The sequence below is a fragment of the Truncatella angustata genome (genome assembly GCF_020726525.1).
Source record: "Truncatella angustata strain MPI-SDFR-AT-0073 chromosome Unknown BKA67scaffold_9, whole genome shotgun sequence".
Classification (NCBI taxonomy): Eukaryota; Fungi; Ascomycota; class Sordariomycetes; order Amphisphaeriales; family Sporocadaceae; genus Truncatella; species Truncatella angustata.
This window is the reverse complement of record NW_025763389.1, coordinates 1,195,526-1,220,833: the sequence shown is the minus strand read 5'-3', so window position 1 is coordinate 1,220,833 and position 25,308 is coordinate 1,195,526. Positions and strand designations below refer to the sequence as shown.

At 50.0% G+C, this 25,308-nt stretch overlaps 11 protein-coding genes across 11 annotated transcripts; 5 read left to right on the top strand and 6 right to left on the bottom strand.

The window, feature by feature from the left end:
- Positions 1-1,880: 1,880 nt before the first annotated feature.
- BKA67DRAFT_595094 (S1/P1 nuclease) lies at positions 1,881-2,898 on the bottom strand (the record flags this gene model as incomplete). Its single annotated transcript, XM_046105122.1, has 3 exons — positions 1,881-2,062; positions 2,116-2,775; positions 2,835-2,898. 3 exons carry the CDS (start codon positions 2,896-2,898, stop codon positions 1,881-1,883), a joined length of 906 nt encoding a protein of 301 aa, XP_045953429.1.
- Positions 2,899-3,905: 1,007 nt separating this feature from the next.
- Positions 3,906-5,362, top strand: BKA67DRAFT_580884 (PQ loop repeat-domain-containing protein). The gene is made up of 3 exons (XM_046103891.1): positions 3,906-3,928; positions 3,988-4,811; positions 4,863-5,362. The coding sequence occupies exons 2-3, from the start codon at positions 4,097-4,099 to the stop codon at positions 5,090-5,092; spliced, it is 945 nt and encodes a 314-aa protein (XP_045953428.1). The 5' UTR covers positions 3,906-3,928; positions 3,988-4,096; the 3' UTR covers positions 5,093-5,362.
- A 371-nt stretch (positions 5,363-5,733) lies between these two features.
- Positions 5,734-5,956, bottom strand: BKA67DRAFT_663280 (uncharacterized protein; the record flags this gene model as incomplete). Its single annotated transcript, XM_046108154.1, has 2 exons — positions 5,734-5,749; positions 5,811-5,956. The coding sequence occupies 2 exons, from the start codon at positions 5,954-5,956 to the stop codon at positions 5,734-5,736; spliced, it is 162 nt and encodes a 53-aa protein (XP_045953427.1).
- Positions 5,957-9,022: 3,066 nt separating this feature from the next.
- BKA67DRAFT_419038 (uncharacterized protein) lies at positions 9,023-10,098 on the top strand. The gene is made up of 2 exons (XM_046096808.1): positions 9,023-9,490; positions 9,546-10,098. The coding sequence occupies exons 1-2, from the start codon at positions 9,147-9,149 to the stop codon at positions 10,051-10,053; spliced, it is 852 nt and encodes a 283-aa protein (XP_045953426.1). The 5' UTR covers positions 9,023-9,146; the 3' UTR covers positions 10,054-10,098.
- Positions 10,099-11,670: 1,572 nt separating this feature from the next.
- BKA67DRAFT_524806 (chaperone, dnaj-like protein) lies at positions 11,671-11,935 on the bottom strand (the record flags this gene model as incomplete). The annotated part of the gene is made up of 2 exons (XM_046098614.1): positions 11,671-11,724; positions 11,792-11,935. Coding segments are annotated over 2 exons (198 nt in total), but the record flags the coding sequence as incomplete, so codon positions are not given.
- A 981-nt stretch (positions 11,936-12,916) lies between these two features.
- On the top strand, positions 12,917-13,324 carry BKA67DRAFT_580878 (uncharacterized protein). The gene has a single exon (XM_046103890.1). The coding sequence runs from the start codon at positions 13,113-13,115 to the stop codon at positions 13,284-13,286; it is 174 nt and encodes a 57-aa protein (XP_045953424.1). The 5' UTR covers positions 12,917-13,112; the 3' UTR covers positions 13,287-13,324.
- On the top strand, positions 13,290-14,193 carry BKA67DRAFT_419025 (uncharacterized protein). The gene has a single exon (XM_046096807.1). The coding sequence runs from the start codon at positions 13,400-13,402 to the stop codon at positions 13,877-13,879; it is 480 nt and encodes a 159-aa protein (XP_045953423.1). The 5' UTR covers positions 13,290-13,399; the 3' UTR covers positions 13,880-14,193.
- Positions 14,194-15,472: 1,279 nt separating this feature from the next.
- BKA67DRAFT_663277 (SH3 domain-containing protein) lies at positions 15,473-16,338 on the top strand (the record flags this gene model as incomplete). Its single annotated transcript, XM_046108153.1, has 2 exons — positions 15,473-15,529; positions 15,589-16,338. The coding sequence occupies 2 exons, from the start codon at positions 15,473-15,475 to the stop codon at positions 16,336-16,338; spliced, it is 807 nt and encodes a 268-aa protein (XP_045953422.1).
- A 1,114-nt stretch (positions 16,339-17,452) lies between these two features.
- Positions 17,453-18,232, bottom strand: BKA67DRAFT_595091 (uncharacterized protein; the record flags this gene model as incomplete). Its single annotated transcript, XM_046105121.1, has 1 exon — positions 17,453-18,232. The coding sequence occupies one exon, from the start codon at positions 18,230-18,232 to the stop codon at positions 17,453-17,455; it is 780 nt and encodes a 259-aa protein (XP_045953421.1).
- A 1,518-nt stretch (positions 18,233-19,750) lies between these two features.
- On the bottom strand, positions 19,751-21,546 carry BKA67DRAFT_540375 (tyrosyl-DNA phosphodiesterase-domain-containing protein; the record flags this gene model as incomplete). The annotated part of the gene is made up of 3 exons (XM_046100767.1): positions 19,751-20,971; positions 21,024-21,471; positions 21,533-21,546. 3 exons carry the CDS (start codon positions 21,544-21,546, stop codon positions 19,751-19,753), a joined length of 1,683 nt encoding a protein of 560 aa, XP_045953420.1.
- A 1,029-nt stretch (positions 21,547-22,575) lies between these two features.
- BKA67DRAFT_524483 (uncharacterized protein) lies at positions 22,576-24,323 on the bottom strand (the record flags this gene model as incomplete). The annotated part of the gene is made up of 3 exons (XM_046098577.1): positions 22,576-22,902; positions 22,959-24,111; positions 24,226-24,323. 3 exons carry the CDS (start codon positions 24,321-24,323, stop codon positions 22,576-22,578), a joined length of 1,578 nt encoding a protein of 525 aa, XP_045953419.1.
- Between the last annotated feature and the right edge of the window lie 985 nt (positions 24,324-25,308).

The window sequence follows — 25,308 nt, the reverse complement described above, 5'->3', positions numbered from 1 at the left end:
CCATGCTCAAGCCCCTGTATAGATACAACTAACCTAGCACAGTCATTGTCACCGTCAAGGCCAGCACGCGCCTCAAGCCTAAGTTAATGGATCTAATATCGCCCAAAAAGAAGCTTAAAATCGCTGCAAGGGTGCCTTGTCCAATGCTACTACCGCCCTTGCAGAGCCTCCTTGGCGAGGATTCTGGGGGCTCCAGCAAGACCCCTCCGGGCGTTGAGACAACTCCTATTGAACTTGTCTAGCCTATTTCGGAGTGGTCGAACAAGTATGCACCACGCGCTTGCTCCTTCAACCACCCAGAATCCAACCCTATTCCATATACCGTGGCTCGAAGCAATGAGGCATCTGCGCCCTGCCGACATCCGAACTTATCGTTGGTCCATGCCTAGGACAACTGCGCCGGAGGAGCGAAGAAATGCCGTAGGACTATGACGCCCCAAACCCAACCACAAAGCGACACATTGGGACCCTGGCTCCTATCAGTATCGCAACTGCGTCGGTTCGCCTCGCCGCACCCTACCCGAAGCCGGACGTTCACAATCGCTTATGCCGTTGAGTCAAGCTTGTCATCCGCGCCAAGACCTCAAACACACGTACTTACTGGGCTTCAGACCTGGCTATTTCGTGATCCGTACTGATCGCCTCTGGGGATTCACTGTGCTTTCCCCCCCTATCACACATCAATCCACACAATCCACTCGCTTAACCTCCAAACATTGAGAAAACCATATGGGATGAAAGCATCGTTTCAAACACTTCCAACATCAGAAATTCGGACGACAAAGTGCCGTGCAACACATCGGCCAGAGAGCTCTGCAATCTGCTTCTGGACGTCATCCAAACATAGCGTTCTGATCTATTCGAGATGTAATCTATTTTGAGAAGCATCTCAACTTTCAACGAAATGGCAGAAGTGCACAAAAGCAGTTCGTGTAACTGTGCACTTCAAATGAACTGCATGCTTTCTGGTTTGTGAAAGGTTCGATTTGACCCCAAGCTTACCGCAATCTGAGCGCTTCCTTGCTGCTTGGATGTAACCTTATAATCCTTCCAATTTACTGGAGTCTCAACCATTTTCCAAGAAACTGACCTGTTCGGAGTGTAAACACCGAACCAAACTCTGGTTTTTAGGACTCAGACTGCAATCGGCATGCATTTGATGGGATCTCTTTGCGGTAACGCTCGTGTTTGAGGCATGTACCAAGCTCTTGGTGCTGAAACACCAAGACCCTGGTTCACGATCGTGGTAGATCCCTTGCGCTTGAGCAAAATGATTTGAATTGCCCGCCCCGTGAAATAGGACAGATCTTGAAACCACGAAAGAAAAAGTTCAGCCGAAAACACCCTGGCAGAATCTCGTCCATATGTCATTGTTTCCAAGAAAGGATGGCATGTGGTTCAGAAAGCTGTTGGAGGGGGGAGATACTCAGAAAACATCTTTGCTGAATTGCCATGGGTCTTCCGCTCCGAACGAAAACCTGTGACCTCTATTTTACAAGGCTACGGGTCACACTACAGGCGATCCGTGCTTCACTGCGTGGATCTTTGTGTCAGTTCAATTCCGAAATATCACATTCAAATAAGGTTTTCGATTATTCCTTGCCTGTGAACTGTCACCTTCGCGACGCTTGACAGAGAGAAGATTTTGTTCGGCAGTCCTAGTAGCAAATACCGTGCAAGTTGCTCTAACGACTTGCAAGGCACATAAGCCAGGCATGTAATAATGGATGGATATATCATCTCCTGCAGCCCACGTTTCCACATTTCCATTCAAGCACGTGTATGGGTGGACCAAAACTGTTATCATTTTCAAAAACTATTATTGTCTTTACGCGATAATTTGATGAGATATTGTATCTGACGTAGTCGGGGGGGTTTTTTTAAAGCTCGCCGGTACGACCAGTCTGAGTTTGATCACGGATCCTGTCAGCAATGAGATCTAACCAGGCAGCAAGCCGATATCCAGCTCGGGCAACCTGGATCTCGATCACCGGTGCAGCCTTCGCAGCATAATCACCCGCAAGCTGTTGCCCTTCGATTGCAACAGGGCCTTCGGGGAAGACTGAGAGTAACGTTAGTCCTACGAGACACCACAACTGGGAAATGAGTGCCTACCGTGTGTGCAGACATAAGCATTCGTCTCGTTTGCCCATTTCATCGAAGTGGCAATGGCGTCATCAAGGTCGAGGTCGTCCGCCCACAGCTTGCTTTCTGCCTGGTACTTGCCGGTCTTGATCTCTGCCGTGAGATTCGTGGCCCACGTGTGGGCCGCGACGTATGGTTTCCTTCGGATGCCCCCTAGCATCTGCTCGGCAATACTGGAATCCCAGACATGGTGGAGGTTCAACTCGGCGTTATTCCACTTGACATGAATGCTGTTCCCTCCCCGAGCGACATTTTCCGTGTGCAGCGGTTGATGAATGTCACCGACGAAATGGATGACGAACTTGGCGGCCTGCGCCCGTCTCCAGGCGTACAGGTCGCTGTCCAGCAGCTGGGTCGTGTAGTTCTGGATTGAGCTGACCACGCACCCGTCCTCCTTGCAGTCTCTGTCGAAGTCAACACCGCAGTACGACGGGGGGTCGTCTTTGGCGTCAATAAAGTGAAAGTTGCTCGTGAAACGGCCCCATTTCGTGTACCTGATGCTGTCGGCCCATGTGGCAACGCCAGCCAGATAATGTTCGGTGTCGTTTCGCAGCAGATCTTGGAAATAGGTTGCGGTGTCTTCCTTGACAAAATTGCTTGCGATGTAGGCGACAGTAATATGACCCAAGCCTACGCGCTTGGATTAGTGTCTACATCGGTCATGTTCGTGCGCAGTAGTGTGCACTCACTTCCCCAGGCTGTGACACCAGGTAGTAGTAGCCCGAGAGCTGCAGCACTTGTTCCGAATTTCATCGTCGTATAGATATACTTGGTCAATGGCAATTGCAAGAGGAAACAAGAAAAGGTATCAATTCATGTCAAGTAATAGAACTAGATTACAGGTCAATCCCGGGCCCGAGTCACGGCTATAGCGTCGAGTCAACTTAAATGGGCCCGACACGTCGCGCGCTGCTCTCAGGCACTTTGGCGCCAGCTCAACCAGCGACAGTCGCTGGTTGGCAAGGAAACGTGACCGCTAATCAGGTCTGTATCATTCGCCCCGGTCGCTTATCAGATGACCAGGCGGTGTCTATCATGGGACACAAGGCGAGTCGTCAGCAGTGGTTCATCTAAGTGGACAAAATAGAAGTAGAAAAGCATGCAGTTGCTTGTTGTTTGGTTCAGATGGGCCGTTCACAGATGTAGAGCTGCTTGGTATGCGGGTTTGACTGCAATCCGGCCAACAAAGCCGCGGCTCCTTTGAACAACGATACGGGGTCGTGGAGAGCGACTTCGGTGGGGTTGCTGCTGCAGAGACAGGCGCAGGAACGACGTCAGTGGGCGGTCCCTTGCCTGCGCTGCCTGCTCGCTGATGAACGGCTGGACTTTCAGTGGCTGGAACCCGGTCAGCTCCGCTGCACTAGATGATTTGCATGCAAACTACACGGGCGCTAGACCGTTTGCATGAGCTATTACAGGCGGAATCTCTCTTATCTCGCAACAAAGAGCGAGTCGTCTTATCAGCAAGTCGAGAGAAAATTCCCATATCTATAGTTTGGTTTAGTACTTCCATATCCATGTCGAACATTCTGTTCCACCCCACGATTTCTGATCGCATGACCCAGCCGGCAGGTTGACGAGCCCCTCCTACTTCACCTCTACCTATATTCCTAGAAACTCGCACCTCCCACCCCTTTCCTTGCACTCCTTCTCAACCAGCTGTCTCGAAACTGGCTCCTCCTCGGCCAACATGTTTTCCTTATCGAAGGGTGAAGTTCCGGTGAACGAGGCGTTGTCGGGGGTCTTTGGCAGTATTAGTCTTACGGCATGGATCTGTCTTTTGGTACGTCCAATCCGGTAGAACATCCCTCCCGTGAGGCAGTCCTGACAGTTGAGCGACAGATCCCACAGCTTATCACAAACTACAAGTCGCGGAGCGCCGACGGCCTGTCTATGCCATTCCTGCTGATATGGCTGTTCGGTGATATCACGAACCTGTCTGGTACGCAATATGCAATTGAGCACTGCTAGAGTCGCCTTCTTCCCAAGTCCTGGTCCGCGCCCGCATCGCGATATTCGCAGATTCGTGATCCAAGAACCAATCCGAGCGGGCCATATCCTTCACGCCATCGCAGCACATGCTTACTTGTCCAAGAAATATGCTAACTTCAACGGCTCTGCAGGCGCACTCGTAACCGGGCTCGCGCCAAGTGCGACTACGCTGGCAGCGTACTTCTGCTTCACCGACCTCGTGCTTATTAGCCAATGTATGTATTACAACACCATCAACGCCCGCAGGGCTGCGAGGCTACGAGCCCAGTCCACCGACTCCGTCGCTTCCGAGGACGAGCCCTTGCTGCGCCGCCGTAGAACATCGTCGGCCGGCCTTCCGGGGTCGCAGCGCAGAGCATCTGCCAGGAGCGAAGAATCCGGTCTAGGCGACTCACTTGCGCATCTAGTGACGGGCGAAGACGAGACACCGGACAACCACCGGTGGTTGCATAACACCCTAAGCTTGGCCGCCGTGTACATAGTCGGTATTGTGGGCTGGTTCGTATCGTACAAAGCTGGAGCGTGGAACGGATCCGGGGAACCAGTCGCGCCTACAGCAGCCAGCTCATCCGCCACAATCGTGGGCATGAGTCTGGGTTATATAAGTGCGCTGTGTTACTTGTGTGCGCGCATCCCCCAAATCATCAAGAACTATCGAGAGAAGTCTTGCGAAGGTCCGTCGATCGATTCTGGTTGTATTCGTCGTGTGACTGACATAGATGCAGGTCTTGCTCTCCTATTCTTTCTCCTGTCCTTGACCGGTAACCTGACATACGGCGCGAGCGTCTTCGCCTACTCTCAGGAGACGGATTATATTGTCAAGGCGATTCCCTGGTTACTAGGTTCCTTCGGCACCATGGTCGAAGATGGGATTATCTTCTATCAATTCCGTATTTACGACCCGTCTCGGCAGTCAAAGGCCAACCTTGCCATCGATGACAATGAAAGTGCATGAGGACAACGACTGGAAGGACTCTTATTTTTAGCATTATATTTCGGTTTGCATCATGGTGACGTTCGCATATCGAAGGCGTTTTAAGGGTATAGTTGATCAGCTTCTGGATTCGAAAAGCTCTCCTTAAATTGCCGCGTTGGTTCTATCGCCGGGTTTGTTTCGTCGTCGTGCTGAACCCCGACTCGTACGAATTAGGTTTAGCATTACGCATTAATATGCATGCGCGATTGCACATTGTATCGCTCTATTCACACGGGATCTCGATGGTTGGCTTTTACGTCTATTCTTAATTCAGTGATATCTTAAATATTATGACACGAAGCAAAACTCCACCACAGGCCTCCTCCAAAGGGTACCCCTAAATTGCGCCCTGTCCTTTTTGTTCCATACGTGCCAAGTCCAGTCCGTTTGTCTGAGTGACATGATCGGTTGACCACGACTGATGCCAGTCCAAGTATGGTACCAAAGTGGTTTGCCAACAACTGCGCTCTATCTTTCGTACATAAGGGCATTGGCGGCGGGGCAAAGTCGCCCAAAAACGTCCCATTTTCCCATGGGAAGCTAAATTATAATCCAACACGCTGTCATCCACTCGTAGCTCTCGTAGTATTGCTGCCGTGGCACTTGGAAAGCTGCCTGCCTCAGTTCCGCAAAAGTCTGGCGGAACATGTTAGCCTACTTATACTGTGAAAATAAACCAGACGTTATAAATTCGTACCCGCAACCATTCGGCGTCGTAACGCCGAAGAAGCAATCGTCCGCGTTCTTGGGCACGATCTGGTTTCGCTTGATGGGGACAATGATGACACCAGCAGAGACCATGGAGGCGGCGACCGCGAGGATGAGGGCGAAAACAGTCTTCATTGTTCTTCTCTGGGGCGAGCTGTCGTGAGTTTTGTTGGAGGTATAGTGGAGTCTGCAAATGAGCGGCGATTCACTTTTTCTGGAATGTAGTATGGCAGGCCAGCTGTCGGGACGAAGAATATAGAGATCGAATAAAAATACGCTTCAAGCGACTATAGAAGAGAACAGTTGCGAACCACACGAAAAGGAATGCACGTAGATCACGGATCTTCAAACTGACGTGAATAGCATCAAAAAAGAAAAGGCGGAAAAAGGGAAGAGAAAACAGACAGGAAGAGAGGTTCACGACACAAAACCAGCGGACAAGCCCGCGATGGGGCCCTGTCAATTTGGCATCATGCCGGGCGCCGGGCGAAGGCGACAGGAGCCAAGAGCGAGAGCGAGAGCAAGAGCAAGATCCACCAGCTTGGCTAAACAAAGACAGGCCACCCGCCAAGACGAGACATCCCACCGTGGTCTGCATGGTACGAGGACGTGGCCCATCGAGGCAGTGAGGAGTACTGGGCATGACATCGTGTGAGACCGAACCTGTCGCAAGGGACGACGAGATGAACGGCTCGCGGTTTCAGCCTCCACGAAACAGGTGCTCTGGGCGCTTGCTCGGCGGCGACAAGACAAAAGGTATTGTCGCCAACTTGCAGCGAGGAAGACTCGGAGTATAACTAGCACTTGGGTAGTCCGTGATGAGTTCGTCGTATGCACGTCTAAATCCTTTTTAGAGTGAACATCTTTAGTACCAAGCTTTTGGATAAAGTTGTCGATGGGCGTTTTGGGTTGATTGTTGGCGGGAAAGGTGGTGACAGGACGGAGGTCACGACCAAACCCATCTCGAACGTTAAGAGTGGGGCTCAAGGGGCTTGGAGTGCTACAGGGGTACCCGCGTTTTGAAAGCTCGAAATAATGCCTATACATAACCCCCTTACATCTCCCACTGCAGATTCATTGACGGCGAACGACTCCCAAAGAAATGCGAACCGTGGCTGACATGCCTCCTCCCCCAATCGTGGCTCGGGGGAATGGCACATCCCAGCCAAGTCATCAGTGCGTCCAATGCAAGCTCTTGGCTGGTGTGTTGCCTTTGAATTTAGTATCATGGTTTTGGAGCAACCTGCCTTGACCGTAGTTAGTGGTGATAACACTAGGTTAGGCGCTGATTGATAACAAAGTCCCTATTCTGAGTTCAAAATCGAGCAGCGTCAGAAGATTCATCTAGGTCTGCACGCCTGGAAGGTAGGGATCTAATCTAGCATAAACGTCAGCAGCGTATGCAGAGAAACACGGTATTGGTCAGTAAGTATGCGCTTCGCAACCTGTCGTGACTTGACACTCGTGTCAAAGCGTATGTAGTGTGTTAGAATTGAAGCACCCAGTATCATCGATATACAAATTGTAAGCAGAAGACATTGAATATATACTACTTTGCTGCTAGGCTTTTTTTAAATGAACTGTTCAATGCTCAATACTATCTTACCATGAGCAAATAATGTTATCCAAACAAAGGAGAGAAACCTGTATCTTGTCGTGTTACGACGTGCAAGATCAGCCTCCTACCTATGAGTTGTCCTGCTCTATCCGTACGCCAATGTCACCTACTAGTCACAGTAGCTGCCTTCCTCTATCATAGCATGGCATAACAGGCGAGCTGATAAACCTTGCAACTATTTGGTGATAGAGCCTGCAAGGGTGTTTTGAACCATTTTGACGTATGGTTCAGGGTCACTTAAGGGAGATTCCCTGGCCCGAATCTACACCACTTTACCTTAGCCTCTCTTGTTCTGTGTTGTTGACATCTAGCTCCATGTTCGGCCATGAATCCAAACAGGTTTCCCCTTTGGTACCCAAATAGTGTTAGAACCGGTGATGTTATTACGGCAGGAAGCAAGAATGTTGTTTAGGGAGGGTTACGACATGAAAGCCGTTCTGGCATATCCTTTAAAGATACGGGCAACTACACCTCGGAGGGCCGGAACTACCGTTGACAATTCAGAAAAATTACTTTGTAAGGTCTGAAAGTCGAGGCGCAAAATCCACACTACAGGTATGTACGACGATGGCCTCTTTACTCGAGTACATGGTGGGCGGTTCGATTGAAGCTTTCTTGCGCCAGAATCCCGCCACGTATTGAACGCGAAGGATGAAATGGGCATTGTAGGCTGTGTAGGGTTTACATTTTATCCAAGTTGAGAACGCTCTCCATTGCGATATAAATGTTGGGAATCTTCTCCTAGACTCGGACCTAAACATCAAATGTTGTGACTTCCGAGGAAGACCCTTGGATTCTGAGAACACTAAGAGATGCTCCTAAAAACAGTGACTTGTGAAGAGCAAGGAGCTGGTGTACATTGTAACTTACCGTAAGGTCGAACCCGTTTTCAGTCACTGTGGTTATACACGTGACTTCTCCGTGAGGTGATCGCGGGTTTGTTGGAATCTACGGGGATATAGCTTGGCACAGTCGTCTGCATCTCAATAATCTCGCACCATGTTATTAGCTGCTAACAGAATATCCGCGAGATCACATAGACTTAGATCCCCGTTTGCCATGCTTTTCTGTTCTATTCACGTCGATATAGTGTGGTTTCGTTCGAGAATGGGCATCCTGCCTCCAGTGGCGGGGAATACTTGAAAACTATGGAACTGTGGCTGCGTAGCCACCCGGTGTATAGAATTTGAATAAAATTGAACCACGACAATGGCAGGCAAGAACAAACGCCGATCTCCAATATTTATCGTGAAGCATGCCATAGCGATTAACGACTGCATTATCGACATAACTCAGGCCAACAATTACATCAAAGGCAATAGTCTAAATGAACCTTCACAATTGGTAAGAGATGTAACCTTGCTCAGCTCAGAGCGCAATGTGGTCATCACTCGAGCCTACTACATTAAGGTTAGAACGCTTACTGCTGTGCTCCTTGCCAATCAAGGACTGACGTAGGACTTCACCACCAATAGTTAAAAAAAAAAAATCTAGGTACCACCGCCATTTCGCATTTCGCATTCTGCCTTCGCCGTGGTGGTTTGATAAAGACATAACTCGTCTACATATTGCCAAGTCATCGAAATTGGCTGCTGTTGCTGTCCCTCTCAAGTGCCAGTCATTGGAGATGACTTTGTGATTATTGGGACAAAAAAGGGCTTCCGCCAAGATTATATCTTTGGAAAGGAGATAGCTGGACAGTAGCTGATGATGTCTGGTACACGGCCTCAGGCCTTAACTGCGATACTTAGACCGGAACCACAACCCAGCTCGCTGTTCCTGACAAGACTCGTTCCTGAAATCCGTTCTATGATCTATGGATATATTGTTGGAGAAGGGAATTTGCATATTTTTGTCTACGAGCAAAATCTAGTCACCCTACGGTGCCTGAATCCCGCATCACTGGGTTTAACTGGCCACGAAACGTGCATTGGCATGCCGAATACCGACTCTCCGCCGGGGATCAACTGGAAATACAAGGAGGTACAGGAGCGCACGGCTTCCGAAGAAAAGCGTCATGTTGGTGCGTTGTTGACAGTCTGTCGCACCATGTACATGATACCCAGTATTGCACGTATCCTTCCATTCATTACTGATAACAGACAGATACTTAGAGTCCGTTGATACCCTGTACCGAACGCACATTCTTCACTTTAACAACATGATTTCAATCACGACATTTCCTCGCGCCATGATCCCCCGGCATCTCGAAGCACTGCATCATGTCAGGTTGTTTCTAGCTCTCCACGGTCGTGGGAAGCATATGAGTGCATATTTTCATAATTCGTTCAGTCGAAATTGGCCAGGCTGGGATGCAGCCAGTGCCCCTGGCGATACTCCATGGGCATCTGTATGGGCCGCCATGGCTGAGCTAAAGTCTCTACACACTTTAGTTGTTACTCTTGAGCTGAAACCCTCGCCCTCCCATCGCGTGGTTAAAGATCCTGATAGATGTCGGGAAGTAACTATAGAAGATGAGACACTGCTTCTTGATCCCACCAAAGAAGTCACTTGCAATGACTTTTTACTGAGGGTCAACTGGCCGTCGACGGGAAACTGTCTGAAGAAATACCCGTTTCGTATAGAACGTTACACTCAGGATACAAAGACGTAGAGCTATTGTTCACAAATGCTACATCATAGCAATGATCTTGTAACGGCACATTGCTAAGTGTACGCGAGCATCCAGTGACGAAAAGCCTAAGATTGTGCGCATTGTGAATGAAATGGTCAACAAGTCCTTGGTATACAGTAAACCATACCTAGAGTTGATGAAATGGTTTATATATTAATCCAAGACCCTTTGCCACATATGTAGGTTACTCGCTCTAAGCATATACCATCATTTCCTGCGGTATGCTATAGGTTACCAGGCGAAACGTATATATACTACCTGCTGAGTGGCAGCAGCACTTTTAAACGTAAGTGGAAGTGTCAAGACGTTCTAGATCATAGATATGATACCTTACCGGTCTAGCATGTTAACAGCCATGCCAGGAAGCCCCATTGAAGTACCTGGGCTTCAAGACGTAAATGGCAATATGTGTACTTGTCCAACTGACAGTAGCTTCAAAGTGTGTGATGAAGTTATCAAGGCACAATGTAGAATGCGTTGGTCTTCGACATCAAAAGTAGGATGAAATGCGTACACTAAATACAAAAACCCAAGTACATAGCTGATACTTATGTAGCCGTTGTCATCGTGCTACAGCCATCATTGCCGATTTTCGAGCAAACCCCAATTGCTCTGTGATAATCCACGTAAATGTTTTTACGCTCTATGCTTCTGTTGACGACCACCTTTAAGCTGCGTTCTACATCTTGCACATGCTATTTTTGAACACAAGGGGCATTTAAATGCATACTTAGCCATGAAGATATGACAACGCGAGCACTCATGCCTACCAATTACTTCAGACCACCACTCCCTGTGATCACAAAAGCTTTCGGCGAATCCGGTCGCGGGTTTCCTGCCCTCTTGTGCATTTTTCTTGGTCTGTTGGTGTCTGGAATCTGGCTTGGGATGATCGTGACCGGGCTGCCACTGATTCCAAGCGTGTGCCCGCGGCCGGTTCCCGGCTTCACCTTGTCGCTTCTGTTCTTCGTCTCGCTTCGTTCCCGCTTTTCTCAACTCCTCTTGCTCTTTCGTTCGTTGTTCCTCGGCCCGCTGATGGTTCGTTCTCAGCTCTTCGTTATATCGGCGCGCACGTTCAGCGCGCTCACGCTGTGCCTCAGCGTATCTTGCATCGGTTATCTGCCTTGTCAAAGTGGCCATGGCAGCTGTATTCTCCTGTATATCCTTCTCAAGAGCACGATAACGCAAGTTTAGAGAGCTTCGCCTCGCCTCGAGGACTAGTCGTCCAGTGGCCCGTTCTGTTCTGCGCCGTTTTATGCCCTGGATGATTTCCTCCGAGTTTTCTCTCTTGAAGAAATACGCGAACCAGCTTTTCGCTGCATTCTCTTGCTCGTCATCTTCATCTGATTCTGCAGCAAACCTTTCCATGACTTTACGCATGCCAATCAATATCGGGAGCAAGGGGTCTCGCTCACTCCGTAGTGACAACTCTCTATCTTTAAGCTCCTGCAATTTCTTCTCCAATTCTACTATCTGCTGCGTGGACGGCGAGTCTGGTTTACCCCAGAAAGATTCGCTTGCCGTGGTGTTGTTCGAAAACGAGTCGTTCGTCGCCGACGTCGTGGAAGAAGATTGGGCTGTTCCTGCCCACTGAGTGTCATAAACCTTTCGCTTCGATGGGTCCTTAAGGGTTTCATAAGCTACGGCCACCTGCAGAACTCAACGTGAGTAAAGTGTACTCCTTCAGAGACGATATCGTACGTGTCATTAAGCATACTTGCTGAAATCTCCTGGTTGCAGTGGGGTTGCCCCTGTTCTTGTCCGGGTGGGTTAACAACGCGAGACGACGATAACTGCTCCTGATGGCGGCATCGTTGGCCGATCTGGGGATCCCGAGAAGGGCGTAATAGTCTTCCAACATTTTGACTACTTTAGGCAATATAGGTAGATCCACAATTTGGTTGACGACCCAAGATTAGTCTAGAATGGAGACCGAATACTATCATAGTATACAAAAGTCGACTAATTCTGGGACGTGTTCTCCTCAGTTGAAGTGAACAGTGCACGACCACAGGTTGGGCTGGGTGCCGTGCATATATCCTGTGTAACATTGTATCGAATGCATCAAGCACGAGAATGAATGGATTTTCCCAAGAGGACAGTGTGATTTTAATACGTGACTTCATACGTTGTTTTACACATAGATCCCTGCACTGTTATGGTGCTACAACCCTCTCTGTGTGCCGGAGCGCAGAGTTGGTTCACTGCAGTAACTGACCAGAAGCATGGAATTTTCCTACGAATTTTACTACAAGTTGGCACCGTAAATTTGGAGCTCTAGAGTCAACTAATCCAGCGCAAGAATCCGTCCTATGAAAGAGAAAGGCATCAACGGTGAGTATTCACCATAAACGGGTATCAGATCTGCACGGAGGAGTGGGGCCGAAACAAGGGCAAAGATGTGCGATGTATGTAAGAAACAACCCAGAACAAAGGGATATAGACCGAATCGAGTGCCCCGCTTGGCGCGAACACTTAAACTTGTAGCTGATGGGACTGTCATTTTATGTAATGAAAGTACGATGAATCCAAGACCAGTCTAGTATAGTATAGACTAGACTACACTAAGGTTAATGGATGCACGTATGTATGTAACCTTGGATAAGTTATACTTGTGCGTCCCTGCGTCGAGCCAAGTCTAACCTGGCAGCCTGGGAGAGTGTCTTTGGAGTGTGCCGCCGCCCCCTTGGCTGGCGCTGTTAGTGACGGCTCGGAACCTTGCAGGATTCAAGGGCCAAGGTCAGCCCAGACCCAGACCCAGACCCGCCCCAAGTTCCAACCACAAAGAGGTGATCGGCGTCCGCGTCCATAGTTCCGTCGGCGCATCACCCTCAATTGCACCCTTTCCACCTGCTAACCTTGGTCTCCCTCTTTGCCTAACATAAACCTGCCTCCCCCATCTACCCACCATACAGACCGTCTCTCTCTGCATGGGCTCCTTTGCATGCATATATATAGATATATATGTATGTATGTGTATACATTGTCTTTTCCGTCGAGAAGCTTGATTCCATTGCCACGCGAGTGTTCTTCACATCATGGCTGCCGCGGGCATTGTAGATCCCACCAAAGCGGGCAAATACCCAGTCGTCCTCAGTGATGCCCTCCTGGGCAAGAGATCGAGCGAAGTCTACACAGGTGTAAGATGTAAGCGACGCCAAGTGCTCTCCTTCTTACGGGCAGTATTGCTGCGAACAACGACGGCTGGCTGACATGCTCGGAACCAGACAACCATAGACCAGAAGCACCGCTGGACTCGGCCAAATTACGACAGAACATCACCTTCAAGGGCTCTTACGATCTCATATATGGCGACAAGGGCAACATGCACAAATACCGGGGCAACCGCACCACCGACGGAAACCAATATGTCCTCATATTCGACCCAAAGAGGGAGGTCTTCGTACTGCACAAGGTCGACTCGACATTCAACATGAACCTCACCTCAACGCCCGAGAACAAGAATGCCGAAAGCCTGAAGAAGGAACACCCGCACCTCCCCAACAGCGGCACAGATGCCCCCTCCAGCAAAGGCAAGGCCGGTGCCACGTCGCAAGGAACAAAGGCACAAAAGAAAACAGAGTCCAAGGCCGCGTCGGCCCCAGCCAAGCGGAAACCCGGCGCCGACGATGAGGAGGAGAGCGACGATGATGACAACGGCGGCCTGGAAATAGACTTTGGAGACACAGCTGCGCCGAACCGCGACTTCTCGCCTGCCTTCCCGCCCAGGAGATTCAGCGAGTTCGCTGCACAAAACGAGGAGGAGGAAGACGACGCCGATGGGAAGACGAGGACGAGGAGATGAGCGAACAGGAGCACTTTCCCTTGCCGTCACCAATTGTTCACCAGACCACGACCTCGGCGCCTGATCCAGGCACGATTTCGCTCACTTTCGATGACGATTCCGCATCTGAGGAAGATGAAGAACCGGCCCCAGCACCAGTGCAACAGCAGCAACAGCAACAGCAACAGCAACAGCAAGGACAGGATCAGGATGAAGACATGGGCGATGACCTAGAAGATGATCTGGAAGCAGCCCTCGAGGCCGAATTGGGGGCCGGATCGGAGAGCGATGTCAGTGAGGAGGACTAAAAGTTTCGCCAGCCGGTCTACCAGAGGAATCTCTCACGACGATTTCCCTTGAAATTCCCACACTCTGGGGAAATTATTTACATACAAGCACACGATTGTTGAATTTGGTTATTATTTGGGAAATCTTGGGATAAGCATTGGGTTGGAAATAGGAACGGCGTTTTGGGGGCTTGCGGCAAGGGATACCATTTCATGCGTCACAATTTGTAGACCTGACTTGCTACAAAGCAACTGCTTTGGGCTATAGACAACCCTCGGAACGAATCTATCATAGACGCGCACCACAACATAAATCGCAATGGGACTTGGGCCGCCTTGGTTTTACTTGAAGCCTCTTTGGCCTACTTGAGTGGATGCTCTAAAATAATTGAGACGAGATGAGTAGCATAACGAGGAATAGAAGTGAGCGCATGGCTCCTGTTAAGGTTTATGAATGGTAATAGTTTTGGGGGGGGGTTTACCTGCAGAAACCCTCGCATGTCGATTGACTGGCATGTGCTCTGGAGGGTGCCGGAATACCGACCAAGGTTCGTTTCAAGCCTTATCATCACACAAAGAAGGCCACCTGGGACTATGGGCATATTCAGTAAACATTGTTGCAGCCATGACCGGACTATGGGATAGCGTAGTTGATGCTCAACTGTCGGGCTGGATAAGTCGGCATATGCACGCAACCCCATCCCTGGCCCGTCAAAGGTGATCGGCAAGGTGCGGACCCTGAAGTCTGAGCACTAAAACCCGCCAAGCCGGGGGGGTCTGTCGCTCGGTAAAGACAGATCCAGGCTCCCAGGCAGCCCAAGGACCCTAAAGTCGCAGTGCATGTGCGCTAGAACTCAAGCGGGGCCCAACTTGGTCTCAGGGCTGCACTTGTTGCTCCGCCTTCCGCCATACTGCAAAGCCTTAAGTCAAAGTCGCCCAACCTGGGCTATGTAAGGTATGGGTGTTCCATTCCATAGGAAGTCTAGGTTAAGATTAGTTAGTTTACAATAGGTAGTGTCTTCAATTAGTGAGGGTGGTTTTCGATGTTTCCATTAACTCTGTTTTTGAACCGACCCCACCACCGAAACGACGAAACACGAGCTTTTGCATGACCTGATTGGCAACACCAACGTCCCTCTCTCTTCCTTACACACTTACTTGCTACTCATCTCCTATACGATACGACCCAGCCGCAGATTAGAGACCCGTTGCTCTGCGAGCTCAAGGAAGCCGACGAGTTCTGGACGAAAAAGAAAACACCACTACCTAAACCTAACACAACCTACCCCAGCACAACCCGCGCGGCCCGGGCTAGCAGTCACTCAAGATGCCGGACAGACAAGAGATCATTGCGACGAATAAGTCGTTGCGTCTGATCAAGAATGTGCGTTCATGGTCCTCACGGGCGTCTCATATCGATTTCACCGCTAACCCCTTGTCCAGGAATTGGAGAGCCTCCTCGAGAAGGGCATCGTCGACGACAGCATCTTCGACCAGATCATGACCATACTGCCCGCCGAGTCCCCCCTCTCTGGCGCGACCCCAGCATCCCGCCAGGCCTCAGTCGCCAGCCCGCCACCAAGCCACCACAACCCAATCTCACCTCCCGTGAATGCCATGGCCAACCTGGCCATGCACACCCCGTCTCCGGCACCCCCAGCGTACAACACCACCGGCCCTCCCTCTCTCCCCCATCGCAACAACCCACCGCCTCCCCCGCCCCCCAGCAAGCCCATCATCGCACACGCCAAGGCCTTGTATAAGTACAACGCCGCGGACGACCGGGACCTGACCTTTGAGCGGGACGACAAGATCGCCGTCTTTGAATATATGAACGACGACTGGTGGATGGGCAAGAACCAGCGCACCGGCGCCGAGGGCATCTTCCCCAAGAACTACGTCGAGATCGACCACGCCCAAGAGAAAGCTGGATACTACGGTGCCCCCGCCCAGCCAATGTATGCTCCCCAACAAGGGGGATACCCGGCGCCCCCGCAGGGCCAAAACCCGTACAACTCGAGCGTGCCGCCCATGGCCGTCGCCGAGGGTAGTGCTGGTCAGCAGCAGCAACAACCCGGCGAGGAGGGTAAGATGGGCAAGTACGGAAAGAAGATTGGTGGCAAGCTGGGCAATGCTGCTATCTTTGGTGCCGGTGCTACCTTGGGTGGAAATTTGGTCAACAGTATCTTCTAAGCTTAAGGCGACTGTTATTCTGTCGAACGTGGCTTTTCCGTGTTGCTGTTATTTCCCGCATTTCCGACAGACAGCTTGGAGATTGAGCTTAGAGAGCACTCGCTATGGGGAATCACTAATGACTTGGGTTCTCTGGTTAATGGACTGATGTTGGGATGGCATGAATTGCATGGTTATTCGTTCTGACCACTGCTTCAAGACCCGGCATGTGAGAACAATGCGACGATATAAAAGTATTCCCAGTCTAGTCTAGTACGGAACTTTACTACAAACAACAACAAATACGCTCTATCAGATAAGCCACCTTACAAAACTTGATATGCATTTAGTAAATAGTATCAAGTGGCTCGTAAAAAGCTACACGTCTTCCACCACGGTGCCTAAACGTTGAGGATCGTGGGATCATTATCTTTGCACGCATACATCTTGCAGATACTCCGATATATCGAACCATACATCAGACTAAGAGCTTATCTCCCTCGCCACGAACCAGCCTCCTGCGACAAACTACAAGCTTCGCGCTACCATGTGCGCCCGAGCCCGTCGCAGCGGTATGATCCCCCACCGGGTCCCCTATCTTCGCATCAATGCTTGTCGAGGGCCAACGATCCGGACGCAGTTTGGCGGGCTATCCTCGCTGTGGCGAGTTGGGGGTCAAGCCAGTTATGCCGTAGACTTAAGCCTGCCGAGGACGGAAGGTCCTGTCCTATGTCTCAGCCTACTAGATAGTAGGTCGATTCCATGTAGAGAGATCTTAGGTTGTTGTCACACATTTGCGAAGCGCCCATCACGATATCTGTATAACTTCAAAACCTTCATCTTCGCGGAGAAACGTGTACTTCAGCTTATCTCTTTTCATGGCACCTCAACTTATGAAGGACGGATCCTTCCACAAATACGACATAAACGGGGTGGGGTATATAGCGGTTATGTTTGTCTGTGCGTGGGCTATATTCATTCATGTTGAATAGAGCATGGCTTTGTGCGTACGTTGGTTTGACTTTATAAACGGCTGCGTATTTTACTGCTATTAAATGAATTATAAGAGTCTAAGATCTCATCTATCTATCTAAATAAATAGATAACATTCACGTTTATGCGTCTGTAGTGATTTCTATTCGATTCTTTCTCCGCCGTAGTCGTTCTTCCAAGTCCCAGCATAATGGTGTTCAACGAGGGGTGGGCGTATTCTATGTTGGTCTCTAGGCTCGTATGTATTGCAGGATGCTGCGAAGGAATACCCCGGGAGTATCAAAATATTGCCTGCTAACTTGGGCTCCAATAGCCCATGGTAATCATCCCACTTATAAGCCATATTCGTCGACCTGTCAATACTCTTCATGACGCTCTGCGCAAACCTGATCGGCCCCGTAAAGTCCACCACGTCACCGACCATGTTTTTATCTAGCATCGAAACCGTGGTATTGTGTGCCCTCGCCGCCTCATGCACGGCATCTACGATATCGTCCACCACTGCCATCAGGTGTGAAACTCCTCTCCTCGACAGGACTGCCCACGTCGTGAACTGGCGGAACTGGAAGCGGTAGCCTGCGTCGAACTCCCAGCCTACCACGAGATCGGCCCTCTCTTCAAGCTCCGGAGGTATCCAATCGTCTATCGGGATGCCCTCGCAGGAGGCATCCAAGTCGAACCAGACACCACCTTCTGCGTACAAGAGCAGATAGCGCAGCAAGTCTGCCTTGAGTATAGGCACCGTGAGAGCGTTGTATGTGTCCACGATATCCGGCCGATGCGCAAAGCTCTCATTTACGAACCCGGCCGCGGACTCGTCTGTGAGAAACTGTACGTCGTACCCGGGGTTTTGATCTATACAGGATGCCGTCCAGACTCGGGCGTCCGAGCCGAGTCCTTTTGGACCCAGCTTGAACCACATCTTCTTGGGTATGCCCACCGGCTCTGGAATTGGCGGCTCTGGTGGCGGCCCAGGCGGCTGCGACGTGTCGAGGAGCAGGACCGGCGCTGCATCTGCAGGGTGCTGGATATATACACCCATCGACGGGCTCAACTTCAGGCTGCGGCTGGCATCCCACACACGAAAGTGATAAAGCAGGATAAGAAATGTAAGAGTGATCAAGTATATCTTAGTTCTTGGTCCTCGTAATGCCAAGAGGCGCGGCCACGTTGGCACTATACCAGACTTGAATTCAAAGTTCAAAGACATTACGCAGTTATCCAGCGCCGTGCGTGAAGTAGACAAATAGTGCCACATGTGCTGGAAATAAAGTGATTTTCTCGAGATAGATTTTCTATGACAGGTCTGTAAGGTGAATCGTGATTCAAAGATATGCGTTAGGGGATTAGCACGTCTTCGAGGTCCTCGTAACCGTTAGATGAGACCGCTGTCGTGGACGGCCAACAATCGATGTGGTGGACTAGTCAGTGAGTACAGCCCGGATCGAAGCTAAAATGGGAGTTAATAATAGTTTCAGAAAAACTAGAAGTCCAAAAGAGAAGCAAATATGAGGAGGTCGATTTGTCAAGACATGTCTGTCCCTCTGGGAGCTGATGTTTAATTTGCGCAACACGGCAATTTTTTTTCTTTCGCGCAGAATATAAGAGGTGAGCATAACGAGGTTATCAGAAGAATTCAAATCGCTTGAGGCAACTTCAAATGTTATTCAAGACATTTCAAAATGGAACCAACACTATCTGCATGTTGGTGGATTATGGTTGTGAGCGCTTAGACGAGTATTTCTGCGTTGTGATTGGTCGGCCTGTCGTTATTGCCCCTTTGCGCCCGTCTTCTGAGGTCTAACCAATAACTCGACGTCTCAGGCCTGCTGCGGAAAGCAAACGTTAAGAGACAGGGATGTTTGGGGATCGCAGGTTCCCACGAATTTATGACTGTTATTCACGTCTGGTTCGGTATATCCCAAGGGTCCGGCGAGGATCGGAGGTACTGCATACCACATACACTCACCAGGTTAATATACATAAATACGTAATACTTTGAGAACATTGGGAAAATATGCTTGTCGAAAAAAAAAATACCAAGCGACATTTAAAACATCAGACGATCACAAGCGAAGCAAAAATGTATGCATACAACACCGGGGATTCCCTATACAATTATGGTCGAACTTGAACAACTTCCGAAAATGAAAACCTTACAACCCGACCCATAGCTCCTCTGACTGCCAACTTATAATAAATTCTCGACAAACAAAGGGAGTGCGACCGACGGTTCCGCAACCATCCACAGCGCCACTGTCTTCGTCCCTGAGGATGGCCCCTCTTGGGGACTACATTGATACGACTGTGCATTGAATAGCCACTACACGATTTTATATCCATTCTGGCTACTCACTGATGTTAGGTTGCCAGCAATTCTCATACAAACAGGCTTGGTCTTTAGTATTTATCGATATCGAGCTCAAGATTATATACCGAATCATGAGCCTCCATTCCAATCGTCCCTATAGCCTTCTACCCATCTCGGGTCATTCCAAGGCTTGTCTTTTCTTATATTATAACGTGCCGCGTCCTGATGGAAGGGTACGATTCCATCAGTCCAGTTCTTAGTGCCTGTCTCGAGGAGGCCGGTGATCAGATGTCCAGCTATCACGACACCACATTCAAAATTGCTCATCTTCACAAGCTTCGTGCCACCCGTCTCTACATTTGCTTTTTTGCTCTTGTCTGGCTCGAGGGCACCCCAAGCTGACTGTGAGAAATTTGCAGAGCCAAGGTAAACAAAGTAAGGTAGCGAGTTGCTGTCCTGAGGGTTGTAGGCCATGATAAGTTTTTGGTGGAAGAGACAACCGGCATCCTTGGATTCGTAATGATGGAAGATGTTCTTGATGTCATTCGGTGCAGAAGCCCAGGGGCGCGTGTGGCATCCTATGTTGCTTGCACCGTCTTGTGCTGATTCATGTGCGCCTTTGACGTCGCCGACGGTGGGATAGAACAACTTCAGTCTCGGAACCTTGCTATCTGCCGCTGCCACTGCTAGATTTGCCTTCCCCAAGGCGCAGTCACTGAAACCATTGAGCCATTTGGTGTTGAGGTTGCCAATACTTGCGGCACATACTTCTAACTGCAGTTTATTGCTCTCAGCTTTCTTTGCCAAGTCCAGATCGAGGTCTTTGATAACCCGTCTGAGACGCAGAAGACCTTGCTCTTCAGCCTTGGCGCCAGACCAAGTGCCCGGCTGAGACGTAACTAAATGTGCCTTGACCTTCGAGTAATCGTATCGGCCTTCAATGGAGTCAATAAAATCTTCGGGCGATCCGAGTGCTCGTAGATGGGCTAAAAGATTCTCCTCGAAATGAGTTGGGCAGCCCTTGATCTGGGAAGAGCGCTTGGGCAAGTCGTGTATGTACCAATGATTATCGCCCTCTACAGTATCAATATCCATGAGGTTACACGACGTAATCACAAGTCTTAGAAACTCCGGGTAAAGGAGAACAAGAATTTTGGAGTGCGAAGAGCCGGACGACCAGGCGTAGAAGGTATGGTAATTCTTACCATATTGCTTTTTATGCAGCTGATCCAAGCTGGCACTCACCGTTTCTAGTTGTTTTCTTGTCAATTTCCCCTTGATTGTTATTCCAGCTTGCTCGCATGCAATCGGCACCATTTGGTCCATGTTCGGATCCCGGCCAACATAGATCTAAACGAACGTTAAGTAGCTGCGTCTAAAGTATTAAGTCTGCTGCACTTACAGGGACGGCATTCGAAGAACGAGAGAAGGGCAGATGACAAAACACTTCCTCGTTCGCTATGAAGAAAGCGTAAATGCATGCCGAGACAAGATTTCGCTTATCGATGACATCCTTCAGATTGACACAATTCTTTTCATGCTGTCTACCAGGGGTACGTGTTATGCGAATGGCGCCGTCAGGAAACTTCATTGTGCTCGATGGAGGCCCAACCGATACGGAAGGCCGGGCAGCCTTTGGCCGTTTGCTCAATAGGTCCTCCTCAGCTTTGCGTTTTGTCGAACTTGTCTCAACAACACTCTCATCCTCACTGGCTGTTTCGCTGCCGGCCTCGCTAGCTGTGCTGACATCCTCTTGGTCGAATCTGGATATTCGGATAGCTTCTTGCAGCTGACGCTCTTCCTCTATCAGTAGCGCACCGCGATCAGCTCGTGAGGCTAGGAGGGCTCGCCTATTCCACGTCTTGTCAGATCACTACTTGTGGGGCCCACGAGAGACATCTACAAACATACTCTGGATCACCCATTTCGGAAGCGTCGCAATATCTGCGAATGATGAAGCGCGAAGTTGCAATGTAAGCTCATTGATAGCAAGCGGGTCACCGAGGATCCCTATTTGTCTTGGAGCATGTGACGTAAGATCCTGTAGTGCACAAATATAGGCAAACAGCCGAGTGCGCCTGCAGCCTTTGAAGTACAGAAACAGAACAGATGCACAAAACCAAGGTGGACTATGTGCTGATCCTGCGGTTGTACTTTTAGGTTTTCTCCTCCACCTGAGGAATGACTGAGATGCCGTTGCTCAGATGCATCGCGGGGCACCCACTGGTCCTCACCTGGTCTAGGTCGGACAAGCCCACGGGCCTCAACTGAAAAACAGTGCTCGAAACCATGCACCCTGTAACGGCAATGGGTAGATAGGAAAGCTTCCGCGTCCATGTACTCTTAGCAAATTGATATACAGAGCGACCATTATTGAAACCTGAGAGTTTTGTGGTTATGAGGGTGGAAACTTACTGGCGCAACGTGGTTGGCTGTCATTTGCGTCATCATGACTACGTCCTCGCTATGATCAATCCATTCACATCAAGGGAATGCGAATCTGAGGACTCTCTACTTGGAAAAGAGCAGCACAGACAGATAGACTCTTAGTAGAGAAAATTTTGATTATCTCGAGCAGTGCGATGGAGCGGATCTTCACGTATCAAACTTCTCTACCAATATACAGGAGTTACTAAACCTCCAGTTGCTGACCCAAATTCTGTCTTGATGATTTGAAGAATAGTCGCATGAAAGCATTGGAGCGAACACACTATATGTGTAATGGCAAATGCCGATGGTCTCATTGCGTTTGGTACCAAAATATTCGGCATTAGACACTGCGAATCCTATCATGGTACTAGTCTCATCCTGTTTGCTAAAAGACCAACCCAGTTAAATCCTCTCTTACCTCCAACCAGCTACCAGATCTATTCAAAATGGTGTGAAGAAAATGAAATGCAACCAGACTGCATGAATAGCGCTGCACTAATTGTATGCAACTTTTACTCGGAACATTAGTATCGGTTAATGGCTTCAACCTTTGAGAACCTCTTCACATCGTCCGGCATGCGCGTGACGACCAATTGCTCGCAGAACAGTCCCAAGTCGCCGCTTGTGCCGTCTTTGACGGCGTCCGCAAGATCGATGCGATATCGCTCTCTATAAGCTCTTTTTACTGCTGACATGTGATGGCGATCCCAGTGGTATCTGACCAAACGGCTGATGAGAAGCTCGCGACGCATACTGTCCTTCTTCGATGCGGTGAGGGCATGGTTTAGAAGGAGCGCGTCACGGACCGGCTTGTTGATCACTCCGTTGAGGATATGCGCCAATAGTTCACCCTATCTCATGTTAGCTTAGTTGGCCAACTGGCCATGGCGGATGGCTCGGTACTGACCACAAGATTGCCGCTCTTTTTCAGCGCGTCTCGAGCAAAGTTGGACCCGTATGTCCTCTCATACAATTTCATCACCTCTCTTAAATGCGAGTCGCTTCGCATGACGACGATTTGTATCATGGCAGACTCGCCACCCTTCTCGCTCTTGACAGATTTTCGAAGATCGTGTACATCGTCCTCTACTAGCCTTCTGTCAATGGAGAGTGGTCGACCATATTCGTCGTACTCCTCCATCCGTCTTTCATCCAATACCATCAACACGGCCCTCTTGAACTTGTCTTCCTTGAGCTCCGTCTTCATGCATTGTGTAAGGCTGTCACGGTATTTCTTGTCACTGAACCCGTCCTTGATTCTCCGAATCTCGTCATTCGTTCTGCCCATGATGGACTCAATAAGTACTTCCCGCCGTGTCTTATCGCCTTGGTACCAGTAGTTGGCCCAGTAAGCTTCACTTTCCCATTTGCCAAGCGCGACCGTATAGCAAGCCTTCATCAATAATGGATCCTCGTCCTTGAGCCGGGCACGGATGTGTTTTGCCACGTTAACACCCTTGCGCTCACTTCCAGTCTTCACTAGTCTCTTGTATTCCGTGCGCAGATCCATAATCTGTTCATGGGTTAAACCAGGAAGAATCTCTATCAACGGTTCCACGTCAGGTGAGCGCTTCTCGCCTTTGAGCGCTTTCGCAAGCCTGGCAGCATCATCCTCAGGATCGCTGAATCGTGCACGACGTTTCTTTTTGTCGCCCCGCTCATCGTCTGAAACACCAGGCGAGAGAGGTTCGATAGGAGAAAGAGGGCCATTGGAGGCAGTCAGTAGCGGAGAAGGCATGGGCGACATTGATTGGTAAGTTCCATGATATGATTCGAGCAAAGGAGAACCGGGGGCATTGGCCAACGAGAGGTGGGAACCTGTAGGGAAGCCTGTGCTCACACTGAGTGAAGACATGCCCTTCACTGGTGGTGCAGGAGATCGTGACCGATCCCGTCGGCTGCTGCCTGGCTCGACTGTCAGAACATTTGACTTGGACGATCGCGGGTCATCATCACGATATTTTTTGCTCGATGTCCTCTGCGGACCCGGACTTGGTTCGCGGCGTGAGTATTTTTCGGTCTTTGGTGGGCTCAATCGTCCGCCGTTATATTCGGGTTGCCTGATATTATATCCGACATTGCCGTTCACGTTATCGACTTCCCAACTTGGCATTTTGGCATATTTGAACTCCGAGGGAGGCGGCGAGTCATCCCGGGGGTATCCACCTGGTAACGTGACAGCATCGCCATAAGCGAGGTCGTTTTCCAGCTTGGCTTTCTTTTCCTGCTTCTTTCTCTCTTTGTCGCTATCGGACTGTAGAGCCTTATCCATGACCTTCTCGGCATATTTTGCCGGTAAGAATGCGGCAGCCCCGCCAATGGTCTTTGCCAAGCGATCTCTGTCAGCATCACGATCCGAGCCTCGCTCCGTTTCTCTTCTTGGACGTCTTGAGTGCTTGCTGTGATCACTATCGTCCTCGAACTTTTCACGGCTTCTGCGATACGAAGACTCATCCGTGGGCGATGTGACCCGATAGCCTCGAGGGTCATCATAGCCATAAGTAGACCGTCTCGAAGGTGCATCGTGGCCATCGTTGTAGCTGAAGCCCGCTGGAGGTGAAGGCATTCTGACCGCATCCATGATATAAGGGTCAGGGTGCGATGGGGCGCGACTGCGGCTGCGATCGCGTTCGTCTCCAGGATGTCCTCCTGGCGATCGGGACCGACCGCGGCGGCCATTGTCATCAACCTGTAGAGACATCTCAAGCTGTTATGTCGAGCTCGAAAGCGCCAATGCAAACGTGACCGTCTTTACTGAGAGTCTGTCTTCTTAGTGGCTGCGGGGTATCGCAACGTGAGATTGTTCCACTTTCAAGGCTGACTAGGTAGATTGTCACTCCTACGCCTCTCCCTCATGAAACTGAAGGAAATTTGGAAGAGAGCCTCTCACAAGGGAACCTTATGTATTTAGAATCATTAAAAATGTGTATCGTGGTTCTACTAGGCCGAAGGATCACTCAGGCACAGCTCAGCGCAATCTCCACTGCAATGCGTCCTAAAGAGGGGCTGGTCCGATGAAGCTGCAAATGAAACACGAGCGGCTTGCCCCTCCCCTGTAGGACTTCATTGGGGGCCGCATTGATAGGCCAGTAAGGGCGGACTGAAGCCGTCGCGCTGTCCGTGTGGGCTTGCGTCTCGGTCGGTGCTAGGTGCCATCGAAGTCCACCCTGCCACCCAATGTGCTTCGCCTACCTGGTTGCCGGAGCTTGCGATGCGGGAGAGAGACAATGGGCAGTGCTGTTAGAAGAAAACGGTGG

What these genes read in the sequence shown, in the direction of transcription:
- BKA67DRAFT_580884 (XM_046103891.1), top strand. Translation starts at nt 4,097, where the DNA reads ATGCAATTGAGCACTGCTAGAGTCGCCTTCTTCCCAAGTCCTGGTCCG. An exon ending in TCGAGAGAAGTCTTGCGAAG is followed by an intron (nt 4,812 to 4,862) that starts GTCCGTCGATCG and finishes ACATAGATGCAG; the next exon opens with GTCTTGCTCTCCTATTCTTT.
- BKA67DRAFT_419038 (XM_046096808.1), top strand. Translation starts at nt 9,147, where the DNA reads ATGATGTCTGGTACACGGCCTCAGGCCTTAACTGCGATACTTAGACCG. An exon ending in TTGACAGTCTGTCGCACCAT is followed by an intron (nt 9,491 to 9,545) that starts GTACATGATACC and finishes GATAACAGACAG; the next exon opens with ATACTTAGAGTCCGTTGATA.
- BKA67DRAFT_580878 (XM_046103890.1), top strand. Translation starts at nt 13,113, where the DNA reads ATGGCTGCCGCGGGCATTGTAGATCCCACCAAAGCGGGCAAATACCCA.
- BKA67DRAFT_419025 (XM_046096807.1), top strand. Translation starts at nt 13,400, where the DNA reads ATGCACAAATACCGGGGCAACCGCACCACCGACGGAAACCAATATGTC.